Below are 15,962 nucleotides of genomic sequence, written 5' to 3' on the forward strand. Positions count from 1 at the left end.
TATTTCCATTGTATGTTACTTTATATTTTAACTACAATTCAGAGGAAAATATTGCATAACATTCATCAGGACCATTTTTCTGCATTAGCATAGTGAGTGATTGATTAAGGACAATTTTCAGTACAGGACTTTTACTTGTCATGGAGTATTTTCATATGATATTATTAATATTTTCACAAAAGTAAAGGGTCTGAATACTTCAACAGATGTTTGTTGTATGACAGATCAGCTAAAGCATGAACAAGCAACTGCTTTAACCCATGAGTTCCCATTGCTCCTGCATTTAGATTAAAGAGATTTTACAAAAAAATATTTGATTACCAATACAATGTATGCTTGGCCCTTCATTTAAGCAGTATCACACCTCCAATTGGTGGTGACTGAGATGCAGGACATGATCAGACTGTGTCAGCAAGAATAGTCTGTGGACAGTTACATAGAGAGGGATATTGTCTAACGGTTGTGGTGCATAAATCCTCATTGCAAAGATGAATGCATTTGAGAATGGCAAATGTAGTTATTTATATTCCAGTGCTGGTAATGAAGCAGCCTAGTGTTTTTCACCAGGTTGTCCTTGTTTATATAGCCATGAAACAACACGGCAAGAATTCAACAGGCGCTTTTAGCAGTATTTAGTAGTTTCCAGTCAGAGTCTTGAGCGGAGGATGATGGTGACACAAACAGGTGCGATTTTCAACGATCCACGTGGTTGGAAAACTTGTAGGAGGAAAACTTGGAAATGCTCACTCAGTGGGATGATTATCATTGAATGTGTATCAAAGCATCAAAGAGATAGAGCTTTGAAGATTGGTCATTTGGAGGTTGCAGCTGTGTGACTTGTGTCCCACTGGATCAGAAAGCAAGGAAGAAGAGAGTGATAAGGGGTGTGCCAGTGTCAGTAGAGGTCAAGTCATTTCAGGACAGTGCAGGTGTGTGTGAAACACAAAGACTGACAAGATTCTGACATATGGAGAGGGAGGACATTAACTCTGCACTTCACTTTTGAAGGAAAGTTAACAGAGTACACCTTGAATATGTGTGTTACAAGGTGAGGCTATATGAGAAAGGTGCTCACATGTTTCCACTGTCATAGATATGAACATGTTGCTGCAGTTTGTAGAGGACTCAGAAGATGAAGGATATGTGGGAAAGAACAGTGAAGAGGAGTGCAAAGAAGATGAAGAACAAGCAAAATGCCTGCACCTCAGCAAAATGTCCAAGAATTCCTGAAATTAAATAAGATCAGAGCAGGAAACAGTGTTGAGAGTCTCATTATTGATAAGACTTCAGTAATAGTGATGTTCCTAAACCAGCTAGTAATTTTAATCCTCTGTTGACATTCGACAAAGTAAATAAAAATTTGTAACATTCATAACATTTATCCACATGCTCTGAACAGATATTATACAAACAATTAATTTTTCTGAAGCAACATTTGCATTTTAGAATATACAAACTATTACGTTCAAATTTAAAGTATCTAGTAATGTGGACTTTATTTTCAAAGTCACTTGTCCAACACTGGTCATGAGAGAGAAATGACAAAATAGTAGCAGTTAAAAAGGAATTGCAGCAGAAAAGGAATGGATCTGTTCAGAATATGTGGATTCTTGGCATTTATTGCCGTGGTTATCAATAATGCTGTTGAAATACAGGGCAAGTTAGAAAGGAGTAAGATGGTGCTGGACGCTGCCGGGAGATTGTAGAACATTGTGGACATATTTGAGGATTTACACCAACTCAGACAACTGGGTCTGTCTTATAGAATTTACAATGTCATGAATGGGACCAGTTTGGATGGACACTGTGAATAGCTCTCACAGTGAAGCTGTTATAATGTAGTGGGTGGTGGTAATGCGATTCCTATCGATGCCAATTGACATAAAACTCAACAAAAAGAAGAAGCAGAAGAAGTAGAAGAAGAAGAAGAAGACTGCTGCAATGTCATCAGAAGAAGAGTGCTAAGAGATCAAACATGCGACCAGTTGAAAGCAGACTGAAAAGCTTCTGCACTGCCCGCCAGAACTTTAGTGTGACATCCAACAGAAGTAAACAGTACATGAAGTTAAACATGATAGGTTTGTCCATATTTGCATGCATGTCTGCAGTTCTTTCTTTACCAACACATTAGTAACATATTGCTTTCATTCTCTGTCCCTCCAGAGAGGAGGATGCATTCACAGACCAGCAGCTTCGTATTCAGGAGAGGAACACCCATATGGATCAAGAGGACCAGGACCCTCCACACATTAAAGAGGAACGTGATGAAACCTGCGGCAGCCAGGAGGGAGAGCAGCTTGTACTGAAGCAGGAGACAGATACCTTAATGTTGACTCCTTCTTATGAGGAAGAAGGAGGAAAAAGTAAGTTTTTCCTCGCCACTGTCGCCAAGTGCTTGCTCATGGGGGAATTGTTGGTTTCTTTGTAGATAAAAGAGCTTGGTCTGTACCAGCTCTATATGGAAAGTGTCCTGAGACAACTTCTGTTGTGATTTGGCGCTATACAAATAAAATTGAAAATTGAATTGAAAATTGAGGAAAGTGACCACAATGAATCAGAATCAAAAGGTGACCACCACCTCCTCTCCTTTAACCCTCATGGAGATGAGAGTCAGCATCAGAAAGGAGGCAAACATGGAGCCTCAGGATCAGGACCCCAACACTGAAGTATACAGAAAACCCACACACACACACAGATCAGTATTTGCTCTTTGATGCTAACCACCCACTGGAGCACAAGCTGGGGGTTATCAGAACCCAGAACGTGCAGTGTGAAGAATGTGCCCACAAAGACACAAGGCAAGGATGAGGAGCAGAAATACATTAGGGAAGCACTAAGAATGTGTGATTACCCAAACTGGGCCTTCATCAAGAACACAAATAGACACAGGCACAGAAAAGAAAGAGGAGAAAAAGACCATAAACAGAACAACATGGTCATGCCTTACATCGTGGGAGTATCTGAAACTAAGGAAGATTTTCAAGAAACACCAAAACCCTGTGCACTTCAAGCCCAGGAACACCCTGAGGCAGAAGCTTGTCCACCCTGAGGACAAAACACCCATGCATAAGAAGAGCAATGTAGTGTATGCAGTCCAAGGCAGCAAGGAATGCACAGACTTGTATATGAGGGAAACAAAACAATAGTTCCAGGTCCCACTTGGATATACCGAGTTCCTAAAAAATTGTCTCAGGGTGTATTTGAGCACTCGGAGCAGACAGGGCAAGTATGGTCTGTCCTTTTGATAATGTAATTTAAAAAAAGAATGTTTACACGTACCCTTATTTATTTTTATAATAGCTTGCATTACTGTATCCACTATGATTTAACAGGCAGAAAAACATGTACTGTAGCATAATTCATTCACTTGAGAAAAGAAAATTGCCATTTTATTCTGAATTAATAAAATGACAGTTGGAGCATGGAGCGTGGAGGCTTAATCATAGATTCAGTTGTCTTTTTGTTGTGGTAGGTTTCTGAAACAAACAGCCAGCAGCGGTGCTGCTACAGTGGCTTATGGAGGTGAATGTGGGTTCAGGGGAGTGAGGGTGGAGAGGCAGACTATACTGCAGACACCTGAACTGCATGCTGTTCCTAACCCAGATGCACTCCAAAGAGGGCTTCCAAAGGAGGAAAGACCACAGGAGGAGCAGCAGCAGGCCAGACATGAGGGACTGCAACAGCTGTTTGTTTTATAAACCAGTCATAAAAAAGCAAAAATATTTTCCATAAAAACTTTTTTCAGAAATCTGAGTCAATAAGATTTTGCTTGTGGATGATGCGACTGAAAATGAAGGGTACACTTCCTGTACTCTTCCCCTGCCTTACATCAATCTTTCGGGTCGTTTTGTGCTACATAGAGGTAATGCCACTATTTCCGACAGCTGTGAAGGCAGCATTACGACAGGCTGCGTGAGGCGTGTGTAGCCGGGCAAGGACATACTAGGCTGAAATGACATTTGTGTAAGTTAGCAAAGTAATGCTTACCAGCTTGTTACTAGCGTTAACCTCTCTGTGACTAATGTACAACACCTGACCTGGAGAACCACAGCGTCTAGACTGACTTCAGCGGGTTTTCGTCTGTGAAAGGTAACATTACAGGGACGTTTGCCAAGCCGGTGGCTAGCTCAATACTAGCCGGTAGCTAGTTCAGCTAGCACCTAGCATTGACTGTCACTAGCACGAGCACTAGCCAACAGCATGTAAGATGTCAACGTTTAAGGGAAGATATCTCGAGCCACATGACCCGGCTATTTGTAGAAATACTAAATCCACGGAAACGCTACTGAATAGTGACCAGTAGCAACTTAAAATGCAGCTGTTTCTACTGTAACCTAAATGGTGGTTGGCATGACAAAAAGGATCAGGATAATGTAAATAGTAGCGATAATCTTTCCTTGGCAGTTTTCTTGAACTTCAATAATGATAATACCGTGTCCTCGCTCTGTCACCAAATAATCATTCTTCATTCACACTGTTATCATTCACGAGTGTTGTCATTCCTCGATATGACCAGCAGTAGCTATCATTATATCAGAGGATATTTAGTGACGTCACATATAATGTTAGGACTGCGACTATAAGTGGATTTTTATGTTGATTGCGGCTGACAGTATGACTTATTGTAGCTAAATTGTTTATTTTGTCAAATGTCACGACACACACGACATGCCCCTCACAAGTGAACAAAGTTATCAACCCGAAGGTATTGACTGAGAATTCCTCTACTCAAGAGACTAGTATAGTTACTCCACGGTTCTTTTTCACGTTTGTACATGGCACTTTGTAAGGATGCAGCCCTGTAACACATTTCATCTGCAGGATGTTCATGTCTGGTTAATTCAGTCCTAGCTGTGAGTCTCTGATTATAAACTTGTGGTCTGCTGCAGGTCATGTGCTTCTGGCATATTCTCTGAAAAGCTCAGTGGAAGACTCTAGTCAGGGACACATCTATCAATTCTTTTAACTTGAATTTACTTGACTTTTTATTTCCTATATCATTTACAATATAGTACCAATCCAGTATTCATTTTCCCTCCTGAAAGCTGCACATAAATATATTATATGAACAGTGGATCAAATAATTGGGTAAAATGTGAAATGTGTTGCTCGTAGTGACAAAGCCACAGAGATTTAGCAGCAATTCTGCAGTTCCCCTCAGATCAAAGCATTTTAGCGTCTTTTAACTCATTGTTTCCCTGTGACTAAATGGCCCACAACAAAATTACGAGGTGTTCAGAACTAAAACAGCCCCACATCTAAAACAACATAGGTGGCTGCTTTGGTTTGGGCGTGCTGGTTCAGCTACTGGTGAGACAGTGAAATGGGGTACAGGAAAGCGGATTTGAGTCACAGAGCAATGAGTCTGAAGGGTTAACAGATTACAGAACACTGCACAAAAAATTGTAATATGATGTTACAACTTCTGCAGCTTTGGAAAGTTATCTTGACGATCATTTAAACCACTGTCCCAATTTGTCTCATTATCAGTCAATCTGCAGATTATTTTCTCCATTAATCACTTTGCTTCTAAATGTCAAAAAATATTGAAAAAAGCCCTCACAATTTCCCAGATCTGAAAGGTATTCATCATTGATTAATCAGATAATCATAGCAGCGATGGACTCAGTGCTTGTCGGGTTAACAGCTAAAAGCTTGCACTTATTTGATTGATCAACGCAGTGACTTGCTGGATTATGATGAATTGCAGCAAAGGCTGAATGTCTGCCAGGGCCCTCTGACGCGCTGCTGTGCTAATGCAGCAGTTTGATTGAAATGTATGGTAACCAGATATTTGTCATGGGAGTTGGAGGAGAGCAAACCAGAGCTAAAAGGTGAATGAAGATTGGATGTAAATTTACCAGGTGGAAACATGACTCTACATGGATGATATGTTGCTCTTTGTGGATGTGTAAATAGGCAACTGTTTGGTAACTCAGTAGCCATGACAAATTGCAACTGTACTGATTTTTTCGGCCACTCAGGCAACAAAACGCACCGTAAACGACCTCTGACATACCATTATCTTAGAAAATTTCATGGAATTTTTTTTAACACCCAAGAATCAGTCCAAGTGTTTCAGAGAGAAAAACAAATGCAGTCAAATAAAATGCAAAGAAAGCAGCAAATCCTGGGGACGAGAAACTATACTTGATAAATTTGACTAGACTGAAATCATTAATCTGTTAGAAAAATCAGCTAATCATGGCAGAACCATAATATGTCAATGTACCAATCATTGGCAGATAAATATTTTTAGTAGGTACAATGTTAATTCATTTCCATTTAGTAGCATTTGAATAGCACTGATGGATGTTTAACAATGCTAACCAGTGCCCTGGTGCAAACTCTGTGTTCACTGTCACTAGCTCTGCCCTCCCTGTGCTCTCAGGTTTGTTGAGGTAGAGAACCTGCTGCTGTAGCTGGGAACCATCCAGAGTTATAAGTTCCTGAGGATACCTTCTGTGTGTCTTTGCGACCTCCTCTGTGCTTTTGGTGATGGTCAGTTGGTGACTGGGGTTCCCCTGGTCTCTGTCGTAAATGGCTGTGAGCAGAGGGGGCGTCGCCTTCTGGGTGGGTTGTGTCTGCAGCCATGGCAGAAGGCAACCTGTCAAAAAACAGAACTGGAGAGTCAGTCAGGTAATCTGCTTGATTCAAAGATACTCTTCCATTTTCATTTGAGTTCTATCATTAGTGATAGTATTGCTCAAAGTGTCAGACTGCTATTGTAATGAAATGCCAGTATCAATGTAGTACGTGAGCAAGTGTAATTCTTATACTATTGAATGTTAGTCTTACCGAGTTCTTATTGCTCCTTGCTCCAGGTGGTTGACTGGCAGTGGATACATCAGACACGCCCTCTGAGCAGTGCATCGTGGGCCCTGGCGCCCCCCAACAGCCTGAGATATCAGAATATTAAGCAGCCAGTGCTGTCCCACCCGTTTCACCATGCCAGCCAGCCTCAGAGAGGAGGTGACTACAAGGGGGGCTGGGAGGAGTCACTCAGTGTGTGTGTGCTTGTGCGACAGGGTGAGTCAGACAGGCTCCACACCCTGCTGGAAATCCCTCTGTCCGCTCACAATAAACTAGGAGAGATCCTTGCTCTGGGGGCTCACAAGTCCTCTGAGTTCTCCTTCCCATTTACCACGGTGGATGGCAGCAGAGAGGATGATATCAGCTTTGACAGCTTTAAGAGAAACAGTGCTGAGGCTGTAAAGAGACAACATGGCTGTTTCAGAAGCCTGTTTGAAGCAGAGAGGTGTCCTGCACCATTTGTTTATGGCTCTCAGTTTTATTGTTTTCATTGCCCGGCCACAGAGCCGGTACCTGACAGTAGGCTGAAATCTAGACAGGATAATGGACTTGACAACAAGCCTGTGGAGCTACCTCTGCTGCCTCCTACTGCTCTGTGTAGCCATGCTGAGAGAGTGGAGGAGGAGCATACTGACGGAGACAGTGAAGGGGAGGAGAAACTGGCCATGATCTATGAAAGACTGAGGATAGAGGTAAGAATGCTCACTGTGTCTGCATGAGTGAATTGAAGTTGCACAAGGCAATTTAACTGCCTGTCACTGCTGAGGTGTTGAGCCAGACTAGTGAGGACTTCTAAATCTAAACATCCTGTAACATGAAATCAATCAATCAATGCACATAACAGAGCTGACATATTGTAGTTATTAACTTCACAGGCATCATTATTTTAAAGATTTTTTAACAATTCCAATGTCTATATTCATCTGATCATCAAATGGAATTTCATGGAGCATGTGGGTGTGTGAGCGTGCATGCATCTGTGCATGTAATATTCTTTCCTGTAGGCGTACTGCATTGTATAGGGGATGAGTTTGGATATTTTGAGAAAGAAGTTGAAAAAAATGCATATTGAAAAAACTAGATTTTTGATTCCAGAAATCTCAGATTTTTTTCTCCTAACAGCAGCCCAAATACTCAGTTGTAGGATTGTATGAATCAGTTAAGTGTGACAGTTGTAGAGCAGACGCTGACATCCCCTCTATACTACATGTTTCATAGTAATCATTAAAAAGCACAGAGCCAAACCTTAGGTGGCACTACATGCGAAATTTCCACAATATGAGACACGCTGTCACAGTGCCTCTGTAGGATTGCTGAATTGTAAAGTTGCACATCTTTGAATGAGAGTGATAAGAGGCCATACCATGTCTGCAAGAAGTGAGTTATTGGTATTTTTTTTGACATTGAATATTATGCATTGTGCCAAGAATACATGAGTCAGAACCATGCTTGTATGAAGATCTAAAGTCTAAAAACAGTTTTTAATAAAACATTTTACAACCAGGGGACGCATTTGAATAAGCATCAGAAATCAAGCTGTCCACACGGTCTTAAAATTGATAAATCAATTGTAAAAAGTATTAAAAATACTTCCACTGTATTTTGCAAGGAATTACATTTTGTCGCTTGTTTTCAGTGTGTATGTATATTTATCAAAAGCAATTGCAAGCTGAAGTTTGCATGAATGGAATCATTACCTCGGTGTGAAGTACGATGCGATAGATGTCATCTGAAAAGAACAGCCATCAGCGCACTCGCTGACACACTGACTGACTGCTTGATAACATTACGTGAAAGTTCCCTTTACGCCTGGGTGTTTAAGAACCTGGCTAGCAGGAAATGTAAGTTTTTGGACTAACTATTGGAGGACAAGGAGTTTGAACCATGGCTGAGGTCAGTCTCTGGAAATGACCATGGGGCTGTGAATATGGGTATTATTTCTATTATATTTTAGTTGTTGTCCACAACTGCTTTATACGTATTAAAAGATTTAGTTCATTGAATCCTTGCAGACTCTGAAGAATGAATGAGTCTCAAAATACATGTGATTCATAAATGTGTTCTAAATAATTTCTAAGTGTGTGATAGAATCGCAGCCTCTGGTTTGACAATTGCTGCACCATTAAACGTGACCTTCCATCGTGCTTCACCTCTTGCACTTCTGCACACACATGACTGGTGGGTTTTGATCTGTATTCGCTACTCTGTCATTGGCTTCTTTCCATCTGGTGTGTTTTCAGTTTTTAGGCCTTCACCCCGGTGACAGCCCTGAGCGGAGGCATTGTGGTTTTGGGTTGCCTGTCACATTTTCGTGAGCACGATATCTCAGAAACATCTTGAGGGAGTTTCTTCAAATTTGGCACAAATGTTCACTGAACTGATTAACTATTGGTGGTCAAAACACACACACTAAACACACAAAACACATTTTTGACCATTTAAAATGATGAAGTGATGACATTTTATATCCAAAAGGTCAAAGGTCAGTTTCACTGTGACATCATAATGTTCTGCAAAAACCCTTTTCTGACCATTGTTCAGTGCTATAACTCAGGAACAGAGGGGGAGATTATGACCATATTTAAAGCATTGTAGTCCATCACAAGCTCATTGGTTCTGCTCATCTTCAGATTAAGGTGGTCGTTGTTGTTCCATGTGATGAAGCTCTGTACTCTTTAAAAATAGTCTAATAGTTCTTTTTGCGTTGTTAGCAAAAACTGATGCTGTAGGTCACATTGCTTTAGACTGGAGTTGTGCTTATAGCACTGAACCGGTAAGTCATTGTAAAGCTGTACCTCACTACCGGGGAATTCATTTTCTGTCTTTACTTTGCAGCTTCCAGGTTTGTTGGTGAAGAGACATGATTACACCATGTACTCAAATGATGTGGAATTGATCAACGGCCTCATGAATACCACGACCAGGTGAATCAGTTTGGGTTAATGGTGCTACATCATTACAGACCGCTCTCTTATTTCCTGTGTGACCTGACAGTCAGTGTGTGTGTAGGTGTAGAGGCCTTGTGCTGTACAGGCTCACCGTCTCCCTGTGGCGTTTCCTGTGTCTGTGTTACTATGCTGAGACTCGGCTGGAGGTGCTGAAGCTCACCAAGCACATGGAAGACAGGAGCGTTAAGGCTCGCTGGAGGTTGAGGGGCCTTCCTTTCCACACTCTGATGCTACGCTTCTATCGGAAAGACAAATCTCACCTGTACAGGTAACGCACAGAACGTCCAGACTGGATTTGTTACTGGGTTTATTCTAAGAAAGGGAACTTTATATTCAAGTCATCGCTTTCAAAACTTTTGTTTTATTAAATATGCAGTTTATAGAATGTTTGATTTTCATTGTTAAGTATTTTTTCAAATCTTTAGTCACAATGATTTCTTATCTAAATGAATCCGTACGTCATGTGTTATAGATCATTTGATGCATTGTCTACGTTTTACATTGGAAGGGATGGACTCATTCACTGTCATAAAGTTGAAAAGGTAAGCAGCTAATCGGGTTTTATGCCATTAAGTACTTTCTGACATTCACAAAGTGGCCAGAATGGATTTTTTGCTATAGAGTAGGAGCTTCCAACCTTTTTTTCCCCGATGCATGTTGCCTTGTTGGATGCAGCTATCCTGCAGTACCACCACTGGAAAAGGGCTTTCTGACACTGTGAGACAATCTAGCTGGCACTTCTTTTAAGCACACTTAGACTTGTTGTCCTTAAAAAACTGAGGGAATGTTCAAGTTTTCAGCCTTGTCTCTCATTGCCATTAGTTATGGAAATGAATGTGACCACAGACACAGATGTTATCAGTTCAACTTACTTAATATCCCACACTACCATGGGAAGAAGACTTTAATGCAACTGATGCAATATATTTTCTTTGTTTGCATTGAAAATGTCAACTGGATGACTAGCAGGACAGCTGTCTTTGCATCATACTGAGGTTTCTGTTTGACTGTCCTCTGGCTTGCAGATTATGCCGGCGCAGCCCCCTGTGCTGCCCAGAGTAACTTCTCTCCTGGCAGGGGCTTTGGTGGCACTGGGGGTGCAAGAGCAGCGACCCGCCCTCAACCTGCTGCCCCTCCTCCTGTCTTCACTTCGACAGAGCAAAAACTGACCCCAGGACAATGATTAGAGGAATAACGGCCAGTGGAATCAACAGTGTGTCCAAGGTCCCTGTGACTCTGCAAAGATTCATCCATTATCAACATAGGAACGCACTGAAATAAGTTTAGCTCTCTATCCTAACATCTTATAATGTTGCCCCTGAATTAAATACAAAGTCAAGACTTTCCACTGCTTTTCCTTTTTCTAATTTTATTGTAGTTATTATTTGAAATAATGAAAGTGGTTAATATCAACACAGAACTCCGTTGTTCTGGTCCAGCAGGCATCCCATGTCAGTCAGCCGCCAGCTGTTGGAATAACATACAGCCTGTTTTGTTTGTTTGTTTGTATTTTATTTTTCAAATTTTAAAACAAATTGCTAAGGGAAGACCCATCGTTTAAAACTCAAGCTTTTCTATTTTTAATCTGAACACAAATATGAAACTGATCAACAGTGCAGATGTTGACTGCCATCACATCATGACAGACATCTCAAAGATGCAGGTCTTTAGCACACGCATCAAAACATGTCATGCAATGCTAATGTCTGCTGCCGCAACACGTCAGGTGGTGCTGCTATATGAAGCTTGCTGCCAAACGAGCAACTACCAATTCATGAATCCATCTTGAGAGTTTAGTTCATAATACGTTTTTTTGCTTTCTGTTGTTAGGTGAGATGATGGGTGCGACTATTATGTCTGTGTGTTGAGGGAAAATTCTGCATTTTTCAGTTTTATTGTCATTGTATGGGTCAAGCTAACTTTGCACCCAGCATTTTTGTTGAAGAGGTTTGAGATGCATGAAATCTGGAAATCGGGAGTGAGAGCCTCCTAAATCTTTCCAAATAAACTTGAATTTGACATAAATCAAATCAAACTTTTCATCATCAGTCAAATGTTTGTTTCTACCCCAGAAAACCTGAACCTCGCTGCTGCTGTGAGTAACTGAGCAGTACCTGCTAACTACCCAGCTAACTGCAAACTAGCTGCCTTTTCATTTGTACTCAGTGCTCCATGTAGAGTGGAGTTGCACTAATGACCCTTTAAGACATGGTTAGCTTAGCTTTGTGTACAGTGTAAGCAGGGGAAACATTTAGCCTGGCTCTGTCCAAAGTTAAAAGGTTAAAAAGAAACACCTACCAAAACCTTTAAGGCTCTGTCATTAACATGCTGTATCTTTTTTTCATAGTTTGTTTAGTCTTTATGCAAAAAGCAACATAAAACAGACCACTAAGATCCAGCGTGTTGATCAGTGAGCTTTAGGTGTTATAGATGAACCTTTGAACTGAGCCATGCTAACTGCTTTCCCCTGCTTCCAGTGTTTATGCTAAGCTCGGCTAACCATCTCCTGAGTCCTCCTCACACAGACATTAGATTGATTTCCATCTTTTCATCTTTCTCTCAGAAAGTGACAAAGCATTTCCCAACATGCTGAATTATTCCTGGAAATCTTCCGCCTCAGTATTGCAGTGGCTGCTTGTGGATCAGGTTTCCAGCATGAGCCTGGTCCCGTGGAAGCTGGAGTGTTTGTTACCACAGCAGATTGTATGCAAGATTATCATGTCATAATTTATGTTGCTGAACAAAGAACGCATCACAAAGTACATTTTCCCAAAAGCCAAATTCTCATACATAAAGCTTGTTTTCTCAGCATCAGGCATTATTTTGAAAATCAACTGTTTTCATGAAACTTCATAAGTCTGTTTGAAGTGGAATGAGAGAGAAACTTTGACTCCAGAGGCTTTTGGTCATTAGCGGTGGATTCTTCCTGCCTGGCCCCCTCCATGTCGCAGCCCCTGCATATGTGGAATATTGAACAGTTAAATGAAGGAATACACACAGGCTGGTGCGACCTGGGCCTCTCAGCTGCTTCTGTTGATCTGTGGGGCCTGTTTGTGTAAACCATTGCTGTTTTTACAGGTAATGTGCATGATGGCAGTGTCTTGGCTCCACCTCTGGTTCAGTTAATTTCACTAAATACACTCGCTCTCTGAGGATTTGGCCTCTCTGCGAGTGACTGTTTCAGAGAGATGTCAGGCTTAGAGGGAGGGGGTTTCAAACATTGTTCAGGGGTTAGTATGCTTTAAACGAAGAGCAAGTCAGATGGTCAAGCACTGCAAGCAACAGTCAACAAAACTGGATGTCCAATACAGCTCGACAACCAGACCAATAAGATGGAAAACCCCAGCTTTGTAATCTGTGGTCAGTTAATGTGCTAGAGAATGTTCCCACCAGTCAAATCAGATGAACAGTATGTATAATCAGGATGCCGATTTGATGTTGAGTTTATTACTCAAAGAACAGCAGGAAGAAATGGAACATGGTGCCTGGAGAGGAGCTGTTGGGTTATTGTTAGTTACCTTTAGATAAAGGCAGAACACGCAGTTACTAATTGATGTTAAACAGCATCACACTGAGACAAGAGTGAAACAAGTTCTGTAATAGTTCACTGCAAGTCACTCGAGTGCCACGTATGCATCCTCACTGTTAGTTTTAGTGAAATTGAATACTTGTTAGTTGAAATCAGTAGTAGGGAAGCTGTAGCATCAGAGCTTCCAGGATGAAGCTAATGTTATTCTCTGTTTTTCTTATCAACAAAGCCCATGTGCAGACCAAAACTGAACAATGTATTAGTGAGTGTTCAGTAACTTGGTTCCTCCTGACGATGTAACGATGTAAGGTGCTTTAGAAACACCTCACAAATAAAAAGGCTCAGTGCTTAACTTCAGAAATCTGCTGGCCAAAAGTGCATTTGCTGGGGACTATTTCCAGCCTTGGATTAATCCACACAGTGAGTGTTTGGGCCAGCAGGACAGAATATGGGATCAAGACAGAAATAAGTGTGTTCATGTAATGAAGGAGCACGTCAGCGAGGGCAAGAGTGCGGCTCATTGATGTGTTTTTCATAGTTTTTGGACATCATTGGAACTTTGTGGCACAAAGAAAAGATACATGAGCCTTTGATACACACTCAGTGTTTGTTAGCTACATCCATTGTGGCTTTGGCTCTGCATGTGGGATTCATTGACAAAAAGAACATCTGGAGCTTTGCCAGACTTAATTGTTTAACCGGCCACTGTTTTACTGGCAGAAGCACTATGTTGACCTTTCACACACTGCTAGTTTGTGCTGAGAAGTTACATGATTATTACCATGTAATACATCTATCAATAAGTTAGACTCTTGTCTTTTCGGTCTTTGTGGTAATTTACTAGAAAAAAAAAACCTGTTGTAAAAGCAATTCATATACAGATCACACAGAGTATCCAACCCAAACCAATCAATCAATAGAAGGACAGCAACAAAGAAACGTCCATGTTCAAGCTTTGCAGATTCTTTGTAGACACAACACAAGAAATCCATCAGTCAGCCCTCCTCCAGGCAGAGCAGTAACTCAGTGGCTGGAAACCAGAGTTGCTCTGCTTTCTGAAATGCTTTTAAAAAACCCAAAACATTATTGTATTACCAACAAAAACTTAACTCTGGCTGCTCAGCTATGTGGGAAATGAATGATTAGACACTTGCTGACTGAGTTACTCAACTATGTGTCCCTTGGAAAAGACCTGACCTGTATAAAATATGTCATTAATGCTAAATGCAAAGGTTGCAGTTTCTATTGAGCATAGAATTTGATTGTGAAGTTGGACCTAAATCTTAGCTGTACATACTCTCATACTGTGTGCTCAAGCGTAAGCTGTGACTTCACCGTAACGTTTGACATGGCTCCATAATATTTAGTGCTTCTTAAAACCGAGCAATAAAGCTTGCTGTAACGGTAGCTGTGGTCCATGTGGGGATGAACATTGTCTGGTGTGTATTTATCAGTCATTTCTGTGGGAGACATGTCAGGTTCTGTGTTGCTTAATTTCCACATGTACTGCTGCAGTAACTCTGTGTGAATCCTGGTTGTGTGAATAAAATAAACTTCTGGTTTAACAATCATTAGTGTTTGTGTGAATCACTTACTGATGGTGATGGAATGTCAGTCGGTGTGTGCCCACTTTGGTCCAGAGAAGGATAACAGAACAACTATAGTCAGGACTGACGGCTGCTATTCATGGTCCCAGAGGATGAACTGTGATGCGTTGGTGGCTCTCAAACCTTTCCTCTGCCACAACTTTTCAACCCAACAGATATTAAAATCTGATGTACAAATTTGCTCCCTAGAGGATGCTCCTCTTCTTTTTTTTTTTTTTTTTTTTTGGGGGGGGGGGGACATGTTTTGTTCTGCTCAAATTGTCAGCTTTGTATGCTGCATGTCTGACAAGATAATCAACAGAAGAATAAAAATGTTGCAAGCACATAGACTGAACGAAACTGTTTGATGATCAGTCAGTGTCCGCCATTTCTATTACGTGTAATGCACACTGGAGACTTTAAGGGCCACTAGCAGAGTTTTAGACTTCAGTTTAGCACCGACATCACAGATGCATCAGATACTGAAATATACTGAGAAAGTGGTTCTATTAAATCATTGCTTTCATCACTTACAGAATAGGCTGGGATTTTGTAAAGTCTTCTGTGTGTTTGACACCAAACAAGTGCAAATCTTCCAAAGTGACCATGTTTTTAGTGTGAAATTCCTTCTTTGTGTGCTCAGGACCCAATAATGCATGTTGTGTAAATTTGGTACAAACATTCAGAGGGTGAATCCCAATGACTCTGGTGATCCCCTGACTTTTCCTCTAGTGCCATCATCAGGTCAAAACTTCCAATACTTTGACCTTCAAGACTAACAGTTCCATCAGCCTCAGCTGTGCTCTTAGTGCTACTTAACAAATATTAGCATTCTTAAGTGCTAAATTAAGATGAACACAGAATGTTAAACATCAGCATGTTGACATTTTCACTGTGGGAATGTTAGCATCCTGACATTTAGAAAGGTACAGCCTCACAGGGCTGCTGCATGGCTGTACATACTTTTCGCCTCTTGTGAAAGATTTATCTGTGCAACCCCTCTCGTGGTCCCACCCTGTTATTGGAAACACTGTCTGAAGTGTGACTCTAAACCTAAGATTCGCTGTAAATGAAGGGGTTGAGAAA

At 41.1% G+C, this 15,962-nt stretch overlaps 1 protein-coding gene across 1 annotated transcript; it reads left to right on the plus strand.

The window, feature by feature from the left end:
- The first annotated feature begins 3,894 nt into the window (after positions 1–3,894).
- Positions 3,895–14,861, plus strand: c17h6orf136 (chromosome 17 C6orf136 homolog). The gene is made up of 7 exons (XM_070985146.1): positions 3,895–4,089; positions 6,392–6,639; positions 6,825–7,505; positions 9,649–9,737; positions 9,823–10,029; positions 10,234–10,303; positions 10,787–14,861. Exons 2-7 carry the CDS (start codon positions 6,541–6,543, stop codon positions 10,928–10,930), a joined length of 1,290 nt encoding a protein of 429 aa, XP_070841247.1. The 5' UTR covers positions 3,895–4,089; positions 6,392–6,540; the 3' UTR covers positions 10,931–14,861.
- The last annotated feature ends 1,101 nt before the right edge of the window (positions 14,862–15,962 follow it).

The sequence above is a fragment of the Chaetodon trifascialis genome, chromosome 17 (genome assembly GCF_039877785.1).
Source record: "Chaetodon trifascialis isolate fChaTrf1 chromosome 17, fChaTrf1.hap1, whole genome shotgun sequence".
Classification (NCBI taxonomy): Eukaryota; Metazoa; Chordata; class Actinopteri; order Chaetodontiformes; family Chaetodontidae; genus Chaetodon; species Chaetodon trifascialis.